The sequence below is a fragment of the Stenella coeruleoalba genome (genome assembly GCF_951394435.1).
Source record: "Stenella coeruleoalba genome assembly, chromosome: 16".
Classification (NCBI taxonomy): Eukaryota; Metazoa; Chordata; class Mammalia; order Artiodactyla; family Delphinidae; genus Stenella; species Stenella coeruleoalba.
The window spans coordinates 7,653,226-7,670,272 of NC_137162.1; the positions used below are offsets into that span (position 1 = coordinate 7,653,226).

The 17,047-nt window shown below is 62.3% G+C and overlaps 2 protein-coding genes across 5 annotated transcripts in view; one reads left to right on the forward strand and one right to left on the reverse strand.

Annotated features, from left to right (window-relative positions):
• FAM53B (family with sequence similarity 53 member B) overlaps nt 1–3,448 on the forward strand; it is a 74,139-nt gene extending 70,691 nt beyond the window's left edge. Inside the window, exon 4 of the mRNA XM_079900995.1 lies at nt 3,079–3,448. Within this exon, the coding sequence (XP_079757121.1) occupies nt 3,079–3,441 (363 nt within the window). The 3' untranslated portion in view covers nt 3,442–3,448. The remainder of the gene's footprint in view (nt 1–3,078) is intronic.
• Nucleotides 3,449–9,334: 5,886 nt separating this feature from the next.
• The window catches only part of LHPP (phospholysine phosphohistidine inorganic pyrophosphate phosphatase), a 137,703-nt gene continuing 129,990 nt past the window's right edge, over nt 9,335–17,047 (reverse strand). The window contains exons 7-8 of one of the 4 annotated variants that reach the window (XR_013824399.1): nt 9,994–11,896; nt 9,335–9,860 (exon numbers count right to left, since the gene is read on the reverse strand). Coding sequence is in view for 1 of the 4 variants with exons in the window: in XM_079900998.1 (XP_079757124.1) it covers nt 11,800–11,896 (97 nt within the window). In the remaining 3 variants the exon portion in view is untranslated. Of the gene's footprint in view, nt 11,897–17,047 lie in introns of all 4 variants that reach the window. The other 3 variants (XR_013824400.1, XR_013824401.1, XM_079900998.1) reach the window with 3 other exon arrangements.

The window sequence follows — 17,047 nt, forward strand, 5'->3', positions numbered from 1 at the left end:
CCCCTGGGCCAGGGCCGGGTCTGGCATAGGGGGGACTGTCTGTCCCAAAGCAGCCATCTCACCCTGGAAAGATGTTCACACAGTGCTTTGAACTTGTTCGAAGCTTTGCAGCTTTGCCCAGACGTTCTTGAGGGCACACAGGCCTCCAGGCCTCCAACAGGCCTGTGCAGCATTCTTGCATGGGAGCTGGGCTTTGGGGAGCGCGAGCCGCCAGGAGAGGCTGGGCGGGACCCTGCCCCCAGGGCCGCGCCCTGGATGCCAACACAGGATGGGCCCTCCTGGGATGGAGCCTGGGCAGGACACACACACTGCCCCTTTGTGCAGGTCACATTCCTCCCCGGCAGGTGGGGCGTGCCACCGGCTGGGACATTCAGCAGGTTTTCACTGTGGCTGAAACAGCTGAGTTTTGAGTCAACAACGTTTTCAACGTGACACTGGCTTTGTAGCCAAGGGGTAGGTGCCTTTGAGGACTGTCAGAGGGTGGGGTTCAGTGGCATCCTGGGGTTTGCTTGTGACAAACATTCACCAACCAAACCTTGCAGCTTCTTGCCCTGCTGCAAAGCAAAAAGGACCCAGTTATTCCAGACTTTCAGAACGGGGGTCGCCCGGGTGCCCTTCGCCCAGCCCTTATTTGTCAGGTGGGCCAAGGCCCAGAGGTTGGAAGGTCTTGTCTGAAGCCATCAGGCCTGTGTGTGGCGGAACCCAGGACTGTAACAGCCTCTCTGACCTCAGCCCTCGCCAGGGCATGCTTGAGGCAAAAGCAGCGTCTCTGAAAGGTTCCCGCAAGCTGGGGTCCCCAGCACCCTGCTGCTGGCTGGCTGCAGTTTAACATGACTAGTGCCCAGACACACGCCGTCACGTTTGCCGTGAAGTCAGGCACCCGCCTGCACCCTAGTTAACGCATGTTCGTGGGGCTGAGGGCATCAGGGTCTCGGCATCCCCTGTGACCCATTCACAGCACGTTGGGTTTACGCTGGGCGTTATTATGTGTAACGGGTCACACTGCCATTCGCGGAAATTCCTTACACACCGCTGCTTCTGTAGGCCCGGGCTGAGCCATCCTCCCTCTTCCTTGTCTCTCTACCCAGTTCTCCTTTCGTCCTGGCTCAGGTCTAGGCCAGTCAGGAGAGTGGCTGGGAGGCAGAAGGGGGCCCAGGGACCCTCCCGGTGCAGGCATCTGGGGCCTCTGCCCACACACAGCGTTAGGTTTGTGTTCTGACCTGAGGACACGGAGGCTCTTGGGGGCCATTTTGCACGAGGACCTGCGTCCGGCCCTCTGCTGTGGCAGCGGAGGGAACATGCCCTGTGAGGCCTGGGGCCTCAGCAAGCCCCACGTGGCCCAGGAGGGGCACCGCGAGGGTCCCCAGTCTGGCTCCCACCACGACCTGGGCCAGCATCTCAGGTCTGATTGGTGGCCCAGCCCTTCTTTCCTCAATCCCAGAGCCCCCCACTCCGCCAGTACCCCAGCGTCCCTTTCTCAGTTAATCGAAGGATTCCAAAACGAGCAAACCCATCAGAGCGGTTTCCGCCGTGGCGCCGGCGGGGACGGTGAGCGCGCGCGGCAGGTCCGGCCACTTCCCTCTAGAGAGGGTGCCTTTCGTTTTCCATCCGCCAAGCCTGGTGCAGCGGCTTGCTCGCTGTGACAGCCGGTGGTCACCTTTATTTCAAAGTGACATACGGACACTGCCGCCTGTGAAAGGACGGGGGCCCTCAGGACAGGCCTGTGACCTTGGCATTGGCAGACGTGCGGTGCTCCCCACGCCCCCAAGTCCCCAGCGTGTGCAGGGAGGAAGCCAGAGCCTGGACTCCCTCCTGCTGCCTTCGACACACGTCTCTCCTGTCTCGTCTCGAGAAGGCACAGCATTGCTGCTGGTCCTGTTGGGGACCGGTGGGGCTGGGCCGTGGGCACCCTCGTCTGCATAGCCCTCCGTCCTGACTCTGCTCAGCTGGGAGAGCTGTTGTGTAGCTGAACCCGTGGGTGCGTTGTGCCGGGCCTGCCCCCTTTTGTGAGTGGGTGGCCCCAAGCGCCCTTGGGCCGTGTTCAAGCTCTGCCCGCCACGGGCAGGCCCTAGGCTGCCTCCTCCAGGCTGGCCCCTTGCAGAGGCAGAGCCTACGGGTGCAGAGCCCTGGGCAGCCACATTCTCTCACCGGGGCCTCAAAGGGCCCTGTGGGACAGGCAGGGACCATCACTCGCCTCTTACAGATGAGGCAGCTGAGGCCTAGGGAGGCTGAGGGGTGTCTCCGCGGCCCCCAGCTGTGAGCCTGGCCCCTTCCCCAGCAGGGCTGCAGCATCCGTCACCTGAGTGCCTGTTGAGAGCACAGGAGCCCAGGGCTCACGTGGAAACCGGCCCCCTGGGTGGCTCTGATGTGCACCACGTGGATGTCAAGCCAACCCTCCTGGCCCATGTCCCCTCCTATCACGGCGACAGGGTGGCATGGGCACCGTGCCCCCTTTGTGCAGCAGTGCGGCCTGGCGGTGTTTCCGTTTGCGTCAGTAAATCCACTCCTGCCGTGTTCTTCTAATGGCTAAAGAGGCTTCCCTTGTCTGAAAAGACATGCTTTATGGAACCCTTATCGCAGGGAATCTGGGTCACTTTCTTCTTTTCAATTTAACAGCGTGACGAGGAATGTTCATGTCACTGAATTTCTGCATGCGTCCGGATTGTTTTCTTCAGATAAAAATTCTAGAAGTGAAATTGCCTGATGAAGTGTTCAGATCCGTTTTCAGAAAGGTTGTGTGTGAAGGGCTCTGGGCATGCCCCTGCTCCCTCCACCCCACCGCAGTGCCCCCAGAACTGGTTGTTAGCAAGCTCGTCCTCTTTGCCAATTTGCAGATGAATAACTTCACCTCGCTTTTTCTTTATTAACATGGTGTTCACCGGCCAGGGGTATTTCTTCATACGTTATCCTTGTCCTTGTCCAGGTCGGGGAAGCGGCCGGGACTTGGGTGGTCTTCTGCTGCCCGGCGGGCCCACCAGCAGATAGCCCTAGGGGCCTGGGCCTGGCTGGCTGGGGCGTGCGGGCCTTCGGTTCCAGGAACGTGACCCTGAGTGACGTGTGTGTCTGTCTCCCCCACAGAACTGTCAGACCTTCAGCAGCCTCAGCTGCCTGAGCGCGGGGACGGAGGACCGTGGCCCTCACAGCCCCTTCGCCCTCCACGTCAGCAGCACCAGGTCCTGGACCGCCTTGCTCTCGGCCTCCGGCACGGGGGGCAGGACCCCCGCCGGGACCCCGATCCCCGAGCCTCTGCCCCCGTCCCTGGACGACCACCCCGCCTGCCAGGAGGAGCCGTGCTGCGAGGAGGCGGGTGGCTGCGCCCTCGGCGAGGGCTGTGGTGGGCGTGGGGAGCCGGGCACGGCCTGGCGGGACCACGGGGCTGTCTGCAATAGCCCCTGCTCCCTGGACGGCGAGCTGGACATTGAGCAGATAGAGAACAACTGAGAGGCCCCGGCTGGCGGCGGGGCGGGCAGGGCAGGGGGTGCGCTAGAATCCATAGGCCTCCCGCCACCTCTCCCCCCACCCCTCTCCCGCCGGGCGCCTGGCCGGGCCCGCGGTGCAGGGTCTCAGCCTTTCACCAGCACCGCACCCACGCTCCGTGGAGCTACCACGGCCGGGAGAGAAGCTTCTTGGTTTCGGTCTCCTTCCCCCTCTTTCCTGTGGGATGTCGGCGCAAGCGTCCCACCGTCCCCGCTGGGCAGTCCCGTGGCGCTGCGGCAGGGCTGGCCCGCTCTGTGTGCTTCCGCCCGGGCTCGGGTCCCTCCTCTGGGGTCACGGCCCTTCTCGGCCTCCTGCTCAGGTTCAGTGGGGGGGAGCTGGCCCACAGCGCCCTCCCTCCCTCAGTCGTATTCCGTGCCTTCTCTCCCAGGCCTCCCACCTGGGGCCTGGGCGGGGTCGGGAGACGCTTCCTTCCGTGGTGACACCAGAACCGTTTAGCCTTAATGCCAAGTGCGGGGCACAGCAGCCCTGGGCTGCCGGGCGGCCTCCACATCTGGACTCTCATGGTCCAGGGAACAACTCGGGGCGCTCGTTAGAGGCCGTCTAGCTGGGGAGACGTTTGGTGGCTCTGTTGGCCGCAAAGGCAGAGCCACGAGCCCCTCCTGCGGCATGGACGGCCTGGCCCGGGCTCCTGCCGCTCTGGGGGCCGCTCTGGCAGGGTCGGCAGCTGGCAGCCACTCTCCGTGACCAACCTGTCATGGAGTGTCAGGCGAGTGGAGCGATGTCACCGTAAAAGGGCGACCTCTTGAAAACGTCCTCAGGAAGCAGGACTTCTGTGCAGGCGCACAGCCCCAGGCCCTGCGCTCGTTTCAGGACGGAGGGCGTCTGCTGGCCGCTCTGGGGCCCCGCAGCCTTCACGCGCAGGCTCGTTGTCGGTGGGCCAGGTGGGCCGGGGAGCAGAGGGTGCGAGTGCCTCTCCCCGCCGCAGGCATAGAGCGAGACGCGCGCGTACCCTCCCCGGCTCCGGGCCCCCCCGTCCCCCGCCCCCCGGGGTTGCCGAGGAGCCCCACCCCGCGACGTCTCCCTCCCAGACAGCTCCTCTCCAGCCCCGCTTGCACACATGCCCCCTGGGCTCTGCTGCCTTGGAATCTGGCTTTTAGCAGCTTGGCGCCTTCCTCAGACGATAGCAGTTGGGTCGGCTTGTGAGCGAGTGGCTCTTTTTCCCGTGAGGCTAAACACATCTGTGCGTTCTCCGGAGCTCGCTGCCGCGACAGAGACTCTCTCGGAGTCACTTTGCCCCTGCTCATCTGTTCACGGCGGATGCCTCACCGCTGCAGGTCGAGTACAAGTAGCTCTCACTTTCTTTCCACTGAGGAGAGAGACAATGTTTGGCAAACTTTTCTTAAACCTTTACTTTCTTACATCAGAAGCGAGGGGGCTCAAGTTCTCATTTATACTTGGCTTTCCTTAAAAGTCAGCCATAAGATGCTTGCAGAAAACCCCAACTCCGTGGCCCCCCAAGATTGTGCTGAAAGCCTCAGGTTGTAGAGCGTAACGGGTGTGCGGGCGCTGGGCAGGTCCCTCCAAAGGCACGTTCCCCTGGGGAGTCGGACGAGGCAGCCGGCGGCTCTGGTGGGGAAGGACGTCTCACCTGACCCCTGCTTGGTGGCCCGTCGTCTTAGAGCTGATACAGAGGAGGCTAGGGCAGCTGTTCGGTGGCATCCAGCGACCAGCGTATGAATTCACAGAGTACATGCTGGCGCCCCTTGGCCTCAGAAAGCCTGGGGTGGGAGGTGTTGACACCTGGCCGCACCAAGAGTGGCCATAGGGGGCGCATGCAGGACAGCAGTCCTTCCCGGGGAAGGACAAGCAGGATCCCGCCTCCCTCACCCACCGACAGGGGCGAGACTCAGCCAGGATGGGCCTCTCCTCGGGGCCGGGAGGGAGGGCACGTGGCGGTGGGTGGGTGTCACGGGCCTGTGGCGCAGGTGACGCCCTTGGACCCTGCCAGTCACTTCCCCCCCTTCCCAGGCCTGGTGGCAGGGAAGGACAAGCAGTGGCCCCATCGTCCCCACCTCCCCGCAGGCTGGTCCTGTCAACCCAAAAGGCAGAAGGGATCCCAGCCCAAGGCAGGGTTTGGCCCTTTCAGCCACCTCAGGCCTCTCTTGGCTGTTCTGCCCCAACCGAAGCTCCTCGCCAAAGCCCACGACAGCAGCAGGGAGGGGAGAGGATGGCCAGTGACCCCTCTCAGAGAAAGAGACGGCCTTCCAGTGGCTTCATGTCGGTCTTAATTGAAGGCAGCAGACCTCGTCTAGAAGGGGCTGCCACACCGCCAGAGGCCATCTGTGCTCTGCTCCTCTGGCACCGGGAATTTGGTCTTGGAGGGAGGCTGCCTCTGACCCCAGCGGGCTGCCCCTGGGGGCAGCAGGCGGCCTGGTGGGCTCCCCGCAAGCCTCACTTCTGCTGGGGCCCTGCCTCTTGCAGCCCATGAACTCCTGCCTCTGAGGAAGTTCAGAGCCGGGAGGGAGGGCGGTGCCAGGCCGTCCGCCGGCCCCGGGGGCCCTGAAGGACTAGAACGGGGTCGTGGGTGGGGGGGGGGGGCTTCCTGTCCCGGGGCATCCCTGCTCACTCCAGAGGGAGCGCCTGCTAGAGCCGCTGGACTAACGGGCTGCTGCCTGTGAGGGCCGGGCCGGGGGCCAGGGCCACAGCCTCGCCGTTTACATTACCGCAAACCCTCTTGCCTTACGGTGGAGGCCGGGGTCCAGCCCAGGGCCCACAGGCAGACACGACATCCAGGCCACAGGAGAGCTTGTTCTGATCATGCATATGAATTTTCATTCTCAGAAAGCCTTACTTTTCAGCAAAATTTTTGTAGCAGGAAAGTCTTGTGAATTTGTACGCGGAAAGAAAATTTAAATAAAGGAGAAGTCCACCTTAGAAAAATAAACAAACCCAACATCCAAATGGGTCTCCAGGCAGGGTTGGCGTGTTCGTTTCCGCGCTCTGGCTGGCACTGCCGGGGCCCTCAGCGCAAGCCCTGGGTGCCCCACCGCAGGCTCAAGTCGCGTGTGCTCTGGCCTCGGGGCCGGTCACCCGAACGATGACCGCTTCAGGCCCCGCGGCCTGGGGCGCGAGCGGTACCCCCCCACCCCGGCGCTGGGGCGGCAGCCCGGCCAGGGCGGTGCCTCCGTGTAGGCAGTTGTGCCGCGTCTTGCCACGGCCACACAGTTGGCCCGACCCCTCCCATTGGTGCCAGAAAAAACCATTCCTCTTGAAAGAGAAAAAGATTAAAAAAAAAAAAAAAGAAATCCCAGACCGCAGCGGAGATCTTGTAGCCTAGGTAGGATAGTCTGACCTTCTAGCATAGTCTCTTTGGCAAAGAAATTGTGTTTCAGTGCGGGGGTGGGCGATGCCCCGGGGCGCGGGGACGGCGAGTCGGCGGTTTCTCGGGCCGTGTGCGCTTTCCCAGCTGTACCTCGTGGGCACTGGGGAGCCTCAGGAAGTGTGGCGGCCAGGACGGGCAGTGTTGGGCCAGGCCCCTGCCCGGGGCGAAGCGCTGGGTGCAGAGGCGCTGGGTCTGTCCCCCACCTCCACCCACCGCAGCCTGTCCTCCGCACGGGCCGCGACTGTCTTGCACTAGAGCCGCTCTAGTCTCTCAGGAATTTGCTTGTTACTTTTACTGTGTAAATAAAGCTTCCTGGTTCAATACCCAGCTGCCGGGAGCCGGCTGTGTGCTTTCTGTTGGGTGTGGCAGATCGGAGGGTCCCCCCTCTGCCTTTGGGACCCTTCGCTCTGGACTGCCACGGGCGGAGCCTGGGCCCTTCTATCCCCTCCGAGCCGCAGGGTCAGGTCTGTAAGACGGGGAGAGTGGACATCTCAGAGCTGTCGAGAGGCTCAGGTGCAGGAGGCTGTGCGCGACCACGCTGGGGGTGCTGTGATCGCGGGGGCCCCCAGCACCGGGGCGGTTCGTACCTGTGTGTTCCGGCTGGAGATGCCTGCCATGCGAGGCCACGCCACGCAGCAGCTGCTCCAGGATGCACTGCTGCAGGGCGCCTGGCCTGGAGCCCTGTGGGCCTGCGGGGCCCCCTGCCCACCAGGGTCACCAGGGAGGGGGCGGAGGCTGGGACCCCACGCTCCTCGGAGGGCAGCACGGCTCAGATCTGTGCTGCTCGGGCCGAGGGGTCGCCAGCACTCACAGCTCAGCTCAGAGTGGGCTCCAGGGCACACGGTCCCTGTGCCTGGCCCCCAAGTCAGGGACCCCTCGCTAACCAAGCTCAGGAGACCAGGATGTTTGCAGCCTCGAGGACAGGCTTAGGGAGGCTTCTGTCATTTCTATAACCCAAGGTTGGCCCACATCATCTGACCGCAGAGGTTCTGCCTGGAGATCTGTTAGGTCCTGAGGGGATGCCCCCCTGGGAACGAGACACAAGAGCACCCCGTCCAGACTGTTATTGTTATCTCTTTAGCAGCCGTTCCTTTTTCAAACAAAATGGTCCATGAACGTCTAGTTTACGAAGCAGGTGAAGCAAGGCTGCTGTGGTAGAAGCTGGGGGTGTGAGGTGCAGCCTTGCAGCCCCAAAGCCCAGGGGCCCCGGGACCCAGCCTCGCGTCCCCCATGACTGGCAGGGGAGGCTTCCACAGAGTGGCCCCGGATGGACCTACAGCCCTAATAGGTCCTTGCCTGCCCCGCTCAGGTGACAACCCTGGCTGTGCTCGGGTCTGGACCTGGGGCTGGCGCCGGCCCTTCTGTCGGGCCATGGCCCGGGTGGAGCCTTATCTCCCTGGCTCAGCTCACCCAGTGGTGCCTCCCCTGTGGCAGGGGGAGGACACCGTCTTGGGCACAGGCTCTGGGGCTCACTGGGCGGCAGCTCAAATGCCCTGCCGTTGGGTCCAGCTGCAGGTCTCTGGGCCTGGCCCCGCTGTGGACCGCCTGCAGCTGACATGGGCCACCAGGACATACGCTGACTCCAGGCAGCCTCCTCATATGCAGACAGGGCTTGTAACACTCTCAGGGCTTAAATGAGAGAAGCAACACTAAAAAAAAACCCAGTACCACACTAGACAGACAGTCCAGTCCAGACTGTGTTAAAACATTTATCTCCATGTGGAAAGAGGGGTGAAAGGAAATGCGTCCAGATACTAACAGTGGTCAGGCTCTGAGTGACCCGTGTGACTCCTTTGTAAACTTTTCTGTTCATGTTCCTATAGTAACATATTGCTTTTATAATCTTATTTAAAAAAATCAAAACTTAAGAAAAAATGAGATGATACGAAGTGTCCAGTTTGTTTCTCATCTAAAGCGGGACAGTTCTGAGCGGGAAGGCGGGACCTAGTGGATACTCAGGCTGGGTGGAGGTGGCACCGTGAGCGCCCAGCAGGCGCCCACGCGTGTCCCTCCCAGCGTCCCCACCCCTGTGCCCCTTCCTCCTGCCGCTGCCCGCCCGCTCCCCCGAGAGGCGCAGGCATGGCCCAGCGGGTAGGCCAGGCCTTTGCAGGGACCTCGTTCACCTGATCTGAGGAGGAGAGAAGCGCCGCAGCTGTCTGGGCCTCATGGTGGGCACACACCTGCCGGCGAGGACTCAGACCCCTCAGCGGGGCTCCCAGCTCCCGGCAGGGCAGCGAGAGGATGGTGTGGATGCCCTCCTGGTGCCACGCCCCTCTCCTCTCCCGTGCGAGTTTGGCTGGAGCCGCCATTGCCCTGCCCCAGGGTCAGCCTGGGACTTTCCTGGGCCCCGGATCCAGCCAGGCCTGGATTTGGAAGCCTCGTAGATGATAAACTCCTGCTGGATTAACCCAGTTTGAATCGGGTTTTCACACAGGGCTGGTACCATGTGGACGCTTGAGTTGGGAGATCTGGGGGTAGGTGAGGCCCTTGTGCCCCCGTCCTGCCCTCTCCTTTGCCCCACCCGTCCCTCCCCCTTCCAGCAGCTCTGCTGGGTGGCCCCAGAGCCTGGAGTGTCTGCTGGCCCTGTGGCAGATCTGGGGCGCATCTCCTGACCACAGACAGGTCCTCAGGCCACTGCCAGCTCTGAACTCCAGCCCTACCTGTGGCCTGTGGCTCCGTCTATCTCTGGCCCGAGAACTGTCCTGCTTGGGGGTGGGGAAGGAGGGTGGGCATCAGGCCAGGGCCCGACAGCTGGAAGGACCCAGGGGTGAGGCAGGTCATCCTCACTTCTGGGCAGCCCCCGGCGCCGCAGCAGGAGAGGGGTCAGCATCCCCAGTGGGGCGACGGGGCACCCTGGCCTGGCCGGGCCTGGTCCCCGGCAGGGCTCAGGGAAGGATGGGATAGCTGAGGTTCGGGGGTACATGGCGTCCCCAGAGTAGGGCTGGACCTCAATCCCGAGGCACATTTCATCTCCACTGGGAGGATGCCAAGGTGCTCCTCGCCTGGAAAGACAGCCACCGGGACCACCGCAGGTCATCCCCTGTGGAGGGATCGTGGAAGGGACTAGAAAGGGCATGGGATGCAGGGTCAGACCTTGATTTGAGCCTCGGCTCTATCCTTGCCAGCCGTCAGCCCGTAGGCAAGTCAGTTTCCCTGCACCTCAGTTTCCTTACCTGTAAAATGGGGAGATGACAGTGTCCACTTCACAGAACCCACAGCTCGGGGGGGCAGCGTGTTCTCCACCCAAAGCAGGGGTCTGCGCCTGCTGCCCCGAGTCCCTCTCCGTCCTCACTCCTGGGCAGCAGCTCGCAAGGGGAGGCTCCACTTGTCCATGGAGAGCGGGACCCCCCCAGCCTCCTTCCTCCAGAACCATACTGCCCTGCCTGCAAGCCCCTGCTGAGGACAGCAGGCAAGGGCAGCCCACGAAAAAGGAAAGAAAGAAAAGAGGGAACAAACCCAACAGAAGGCTGCAGGCCCGTCCCCGCACAGTCGCCTTCCGAGCCCTGGTGCCTTCTGCCCACACCGCGCTGGTCACCTAACGAGCTGGAATTAGGGGACTCCGTCCAGGGGCAGGCCATCTGCGTATCTGCCAGCTAACAGGCCAAACGCCCCTCCTCCCCTGCAAGCCAGCGACCCGAGCCTGGCCGGTGGCCTCATCTTGCTGAAGAGACTCAGCTACCACCGTTTCTTCCTAATCCTGATTTAATGGTGGCCGGCCTGGCGGGCAAGGCCTGGGGACCGCACAGACCCCCGCCGGCCCTGCTCCCGTGCTGGGGACTCAGGTTCAGGGCGAAGCGTTCTATCAGCACCTGCCTTCGTTTAATGGAAATCCCGTGACGGAAGACTCACGACCTCTTTCACGAGGAGTCTCCCGAGATTTGTCAGTGCGTTCTGGATGGATTTGGGGAGAAACAGAGCATTCAAGTTATCTGTTCTGCTGATCGATGCTGAAACCTGAAACTTGGGCCGTGAGTGAATCTGGGAAGCCCGCGGCTCACTGCCCGCCACCTCGGGCTGCTGCGTGAGGGAAGGCCCACGCTTGCCCTGTGCACCTGGTCCCCGTGGGGCCTCAGTTTCCCCCTCTGTTAAACAAAGGGTTTGAGGCAGGCGAGGTGTCTCAGGGCCCTGGCCCCCTGACGTGCAGGGGCTCAAGTCCAGGGCAGGATCAGGGACGGTGCCTCCTCCCTGCCGCCCACCCCGCGCAGTCAGAGCCGGAGTCGCCGTGGGTCAGGGCAGAGAGTTGATTTAACCGTTAGTTTCCTGGGTGTGACACATTCAAGTCTATCGAGTTCAGGCTCCAGAAGGTACCCTCCACCTGCCACCTGGATTCCAGAGCTTACAATTCTTGCTCGAAGGACGGCAGTCTTTAAAGTGCCCCTGGGAGCCGCTCCATTTGGGTTCCAGAGGTGACTTGGGATAGAAATGGCGGGCTGCATTGTTTGGGGGGTTCGTGGGGAGTGCTGAGCGGTCCCTCTGACACCAGGTGAGGGCAGGGGCCGCTGGGCAGTCCCGGGGAGGCTGGCTCGGCTCTGGCCGCAAGGACTCTGCTTGGGAGTCCCCGCTTTCTCCAGGCGCCTCCCTAAAACTCAAGGGCTGTTTGAAAAGAGGCAGGGGGCAAACGCCAGAGTCCGATTCGGTAGCGCATTGAAAGGTCTGGCCGACTGGAGAGAGAATGGGTTTGGGGATTCGACAGCTGTGCCCCACCTCTTGACTTCCACTAGGGAAGCACAGCGAGGGGCTGGGCCAGCAGGTGGGGATCAAACTTCACCCAGGAGGCTGGGAGGTGTGCCCGGAGAGGAGGAGGGAAGGGGGGTCGGCAGAAGGAGACGGAGGAGGGGCTGGTGGCTCAGGGGCAGGGCAGCCCAGAACTGCTTGGCTGGCACCCTCTCGCTTGCCCGTCCAGGCCAGGGGGCAGTGCCTCGGATGGTGTGGGCACAGGAGAGGGCGGCAGGAGGCTAGGGGCCCTCCCAGAAAGCCTGTCACTTGTCCGCGTGCTGCAGCAGCAGGTCCACAGCCTCCGCCAGGTTGTCCACATACCCATCAGCCTTTATTTCCGGGTGGTGCTCGTCACTGGGCCTGCAGAGAGCAGGACCATAGGTTAGTGGATCAGTAACCCCAAGGTGACCCCTGCGAAGCCACTGCCTCCCAGCATCTGGCACGGGCCCGGCCTTGCCCTCGGGAGACCTGCAGGCCCTTCTGTGCCCCATCGGGCAGGCTGGTCTTGGCCAACGGCTGTCCCTGACCTCCCCACGCCCCAGGCCCGGCCGCCGCAACTCAAGAGCACACACACGTCCCTCCTGACTGTCCGTCCACCTAGACTCCTCCCTGTGCCCCTCCCGTTGGAAGCTTGCTCGGAGCCCTGTCGCGGTGACCACTGGCCCCTGCTCCGTCCGTGCTGCCAGCAGAAGGATCACACCTCTGAGAGCGGGGCCCTGAGTTCGGTCCTTCTCTGAGTTTCCTGCCCAAACCCCAGGGGGCTCATGTACCATCTGCTCAGCGCCCGCAGAGGCTGCTCCCACCCAGCAGAGGAAGGCTCCTGGCAAAGCTGCTCTCTGGCTGAGATTTGGGGGGCTAGAAGCTCCCAAAGCCTTCATCCAGGCCCTGCTGGATTCCCTGAGGTCCCACTGGATGCTGAGGACAAGGGGAGCGAGACCACACGGCGCGTGTGGGTGCCTGTGGGGTCCGTGCAGCACCCAGGGGACCCCGTGTGGGTGCTCCATGGTGGGGGCTGCGGGCTGGGTCCTGAAGCAGAGCAGGGCTCCAGGTGGACACATGGAGGCGGAGGAGAACTGCAATGGGGCTGGGGCCCCGGCCACAGGAGGGAGGAGGGGCTCGGGCTGGGCTCCAGGCCACGTCCCCCAGAGTCTTGACAGTTGCGGGAGGAACTGGGACCTCATCCCGGGGGCCGGGGGCAGCCTGGAGGGCTGTGAACCGGAGCGTGGTGTCCTGGCGACAGGAAGGGCCGTCCCACTGCTCGCGGCTGGAGCTCGGCGGGGTTAGGGGCCACTCCGACTACCCCAAGGTCTGACCCAAGCGCCCTGGGAAAGCACACGGCACCCTCCCAGCACCGGGCCCTCACCTCGGAAGCCCCCACCCTGGCCTGGAAGGAAGTGGTTGAAGTTGGCTCTGACACCATCATTAAAGTCAAGTTGCCCCTTTGAAGGGTTTGGCATCTATGAAGCACGTGACCCTAAAATGCTGTCCTGGGCAACGGCACCTTTTCTTTTACAGCCCAGGAGCCTAGAGGCCCCCTCCCCAGGGGCTGCTGAGGCCTGGGACCTGGGCAGGGGTGTAGGGGGAGGGAAGTGCGGACACTCCTTATGACTGAGGAGGGCCCACCTTTGACTCTGCACGGTCCCCCTTCCTGCTGTAGTCCTCAGGCACGGCCCTCCCACGTCTCCCATCATTTTCTCCTTCCATCCTCGGGGAGGAGGCAGGTGCCCCCCTCTGACAGGTGAGGAAATGGGGGCTCAGCGAGGTTCAGAGACTTGCTCGAGGCCATGCCGCAGGGAGAGCAGAGCCGGGCATCTGACCCGGTTCCTCTGATTCCCAGCGGTACTCTGGGCGCCAGAGCCTCCAAGGGCATGCGCTGCCACTGGGCACTCCCACCCCCCCAAGAAGGTCACAGTGGGCAGCGCCCACTCCACACAGAGGCCACCTACAGATGCCAGGGCCGGCAGGCATCGCTCCTCTGGTCTTCTCGAGCGGGGCCACCCTGCGGCTCAGGGATCGACACACTCACAGACAGGTGCCGCGGAGGGTACATGACTCCACCAGAGGTGAGGCCCCAAACATGAGCCTTGGGGACAAGACAAGGGGACGAGTGCACAGGGACCCTCACCACCACCCACAGGATCAGCAGCTCTCTCGTGGCAGTGGAGGTACTTTAAGGGATCACTATTTCGTTCTTGCCAGATCCAGACAGTCTACAGTGAACGTGGGAATTAAGACCCACGTTATTCTGCATCAGTGCTGAAACACTCACTTGTTCATAGCGAAAGGTTGTATGTGGCACACACTCTGGAAAACCATGTGGGGACCTACTTGTGACACACAGTTCCACTCCTAGGTGTGCAACACAGCAAAAGCGCATCGACATGTTCACCAAAGACACGTACTAGAATGTTCCGAGCAGCTTCAGTCGCAATAGCAAAAAGGCAGACACTGCACAAATATCTATCAGCGGGAGAACAGAGGGACAGAGGGTGGTACGTGCACACGTCAGAGCAGCACAGGACGACACCACCCGCAGTGAATCACCCGCCACACGCTGCAGCATCTACCCACCCCCCCCCACAGACGTCACGACGGGCAGGAGAACCAGGCGCGAAGACCCCAAACCAGACCACCTGTTTGTATCAGGTTCGGGAACGGGTACAACCAGCCTCCCGTGCAGAGGCCAGAAGATGGTTCCCTCCTGGGGGAACGGGGTGGGGGTGCTGGCAGTGTTCTAGGTCTTGACCTGGGTGGTGGTTACAGGGGTGGCACATGGCGGAAAATGCATTCTTCATTTTCAGTGCACTTTCTATGCACATAAACATGCATATGTAACACGCTTGAGGTAGATGTTATACCTCGAAAATTTAATTAAAAAGGTCGCATACAATCTCACATATATAAGGTGTCTATCTCCCATCACTGCGGCTATTCTCTATGGCCTATGGGTCACATTCCTCCGGCAGCCTGTTTTCGTACAACCCTTGAGCTCAGAATGGTTTTCATATTTTTAAAACTTTGTAAAAAGAAGAAAATGTGCGACAGAGACCACAGGTGGCCTGCGAGCCTCAACCAGCTGCCTCTTGGGCCTCTGCAACAAAGGCTTGGGGAGCCCTGGTCCCGGCTGTCCACCCTCCGTGGGCCCCTTCCTTTCGGTCCTCCCCGCGGCGGGCGCTCACGGCCTCCCGGCCACCCAGATGCTCTGTGGACAGCCCTTCCTGCGGGAGGGTCTTCCTCCTTGGGAACCCAGGCCTTCCTGGTGTGCAGACAACCCCTCCCCTGTACAGACTGATGGGTGCCCCCTCCCTCGGGTCTTTCCGAAGCAGGTGGGGGAGGGGATAATTCTCTGGGCGGCTCCACCTGAGAGGGGCCGGCCTGGCCCAGGGCACAGCGAGCTGGGCTGGCAGGTGGGCAGGAGGCGCCCTCTGAGACATGGAGACGGAGCACCTGAATGGGCAGTAAACCCACCCCTGGCAAACCATCTCTCTGCCTCAGTTTGCTCATCTGTGCCCTGAGCGTAACAGGCTCCACCCCTCACCCACCTGGCGACCTTGGGTGAGCGCGCACGCCTCCACGCCACGGCGTCCCTGTCTCTAGATGAAGGTAACCCCGGGAGAAGCGCGGGAGACACGCGAGGCTGGAGGGGCCCCGCAGGCCTCGTGCGGGCGTTCACGGTGATCACAACCCGTGAGGACGCAGTCAGCCGTCAGGCAGGGAGTCTGGCCAGGACCCGGCCTTGGGCCCTGCCCTGGGCGCACAGGCTGCTGGGGCGACAGACAGAGGGACACGCGGATCCACATCAGCACCCGAGGCGCAGGGAGGACAGTGAGTTTGGGGGGTGGGGGTGGGGTGGGCGAGTGTAACCACAGGCACTGCCAGCAGGAGGGGCAGGGAGGCCGGGACCCTAGGGGACGTCCCAGTAGCGGTACCAGCGCCCTGGCCCCCTGGCCCATGGCCTTGCCTCGTGCTGGCCTGTGTGCGTGAGGCTGCAGCCCTGCATGGCCCGGGGTGCGCCCTTATGGGTCTCCCTCAGCTGCCCCTGGGGCTGCAGGGCAGCCCCGAGGCCCGGCTCCCCGACAGGGCAGTGCCCCAGCCACCACTCAGGAGGGGGTTGTCAGGGGAGGGGGACATCTTCAGGCTGCACCTTCCCAGGCGCTGACACCCCTTGTCCCCACTCTGTGCCCCCTCCCACCAGTTCCCATCAGATTCCTGACTTTTCTCTCCTCGACAGTGAGGCCAGTGGCTGCTCAAAGAACCGGAACTTCTCCCAGCAAACCCCCCCCGCCCCGCAACCCCGATTCGTCATCCCCGTCATCCCCTGGGCGGCTGGCCCAGGACTGTCCTCCTCAGACCTTCACTGGCCCTTGGGCCAGGTTTATTGTCCAGTCAAACGAACTCCACCCCAAGAGGGAAGAAAAAATCCGCCCATAAAATATGCTTCATAGGGCTTCCCTGGTGGCGCAGTGGTTGGGAGTCCACCTGCCGAGGCAGGGGACACAGGTTTGTGCCCCGGTCCAGGAGGATCCCACATGCCACAGAGCAGCTGGGCCCGTGAGCCATGGCCGCTGAGCCTGCGCGTCCGGAGCCTGTGCTCTGCAACGGGAGAGGCCACAACAGTGAGAGGCCCGCGTACAGCAAAAAAAAGAAAAAGAAAAAGAAAAAGAAGATGCTTCATAATGAGATTCAAGGCGGCCCCAGCGAACGGTACCAAGCCGAATGGGTACGTGGCTAATTACGTTTAATTACACATCATTTAAATTCAAGAATCCATTAAAAGAAAGGATTGCATTAGCAGCCGGCCGCTGTTTGCCAACAGAGGAAATCGTGGACTTTCATGTCTTAATTACGTGATACTGCTGTGGGCTGTGGCTCTCAGGGAGCCGGGGTACATGGAGGGGACTCATCCTGGGCCCGCCCCCCTCGAAGCCCCCGAGACAGCTATGCATGGCCTAACTGGGCAGGAGAGGCCTCCACTGCACGCTGGCCAGTGACCTGCAACCCATGGGGCCTCAAAGATGTCACACTACAGAAGCTGAACCAAGAAACCCAGCAAGCACATGCCCTTTGGCAGTGGGAACAGAAACAGAGGATAATGGACAAAGGGGCCAAGAGACGCCCCTGGCTTTGAGCAGGCCCTGCCAGGACAGGGCTACACGTGTGGGGAAGGAAGGGGAGAGGCGGGCACGGCTGGGCCGGGAGGGCTGAGACGGGAGCGGGGAAGAGACAGACAGGCAGACAGAGGACACAGAGAGACACACACACTCAGGAAGAGAGACGGAGGGAGGGAGGGAAGAGAGAGGGTCAGACAGGCAGACAGAGGGGGAGAAAACAGAGCAGCAGAGGAAAGAAGGTGGGAGAGAGCAGGGGACAGAGAGACACACGGAGGGAGAGGAGCAGAGAGAGGGATGGAGGGAAGGAAGCGAGATACAGAAACAGAAAGGAGAAAGTGGGCACATAAAGAGCAGGTCCCAGGGGAGCAGAGAGCGGGCTGTGCCCTGATCGCCCCTCTGC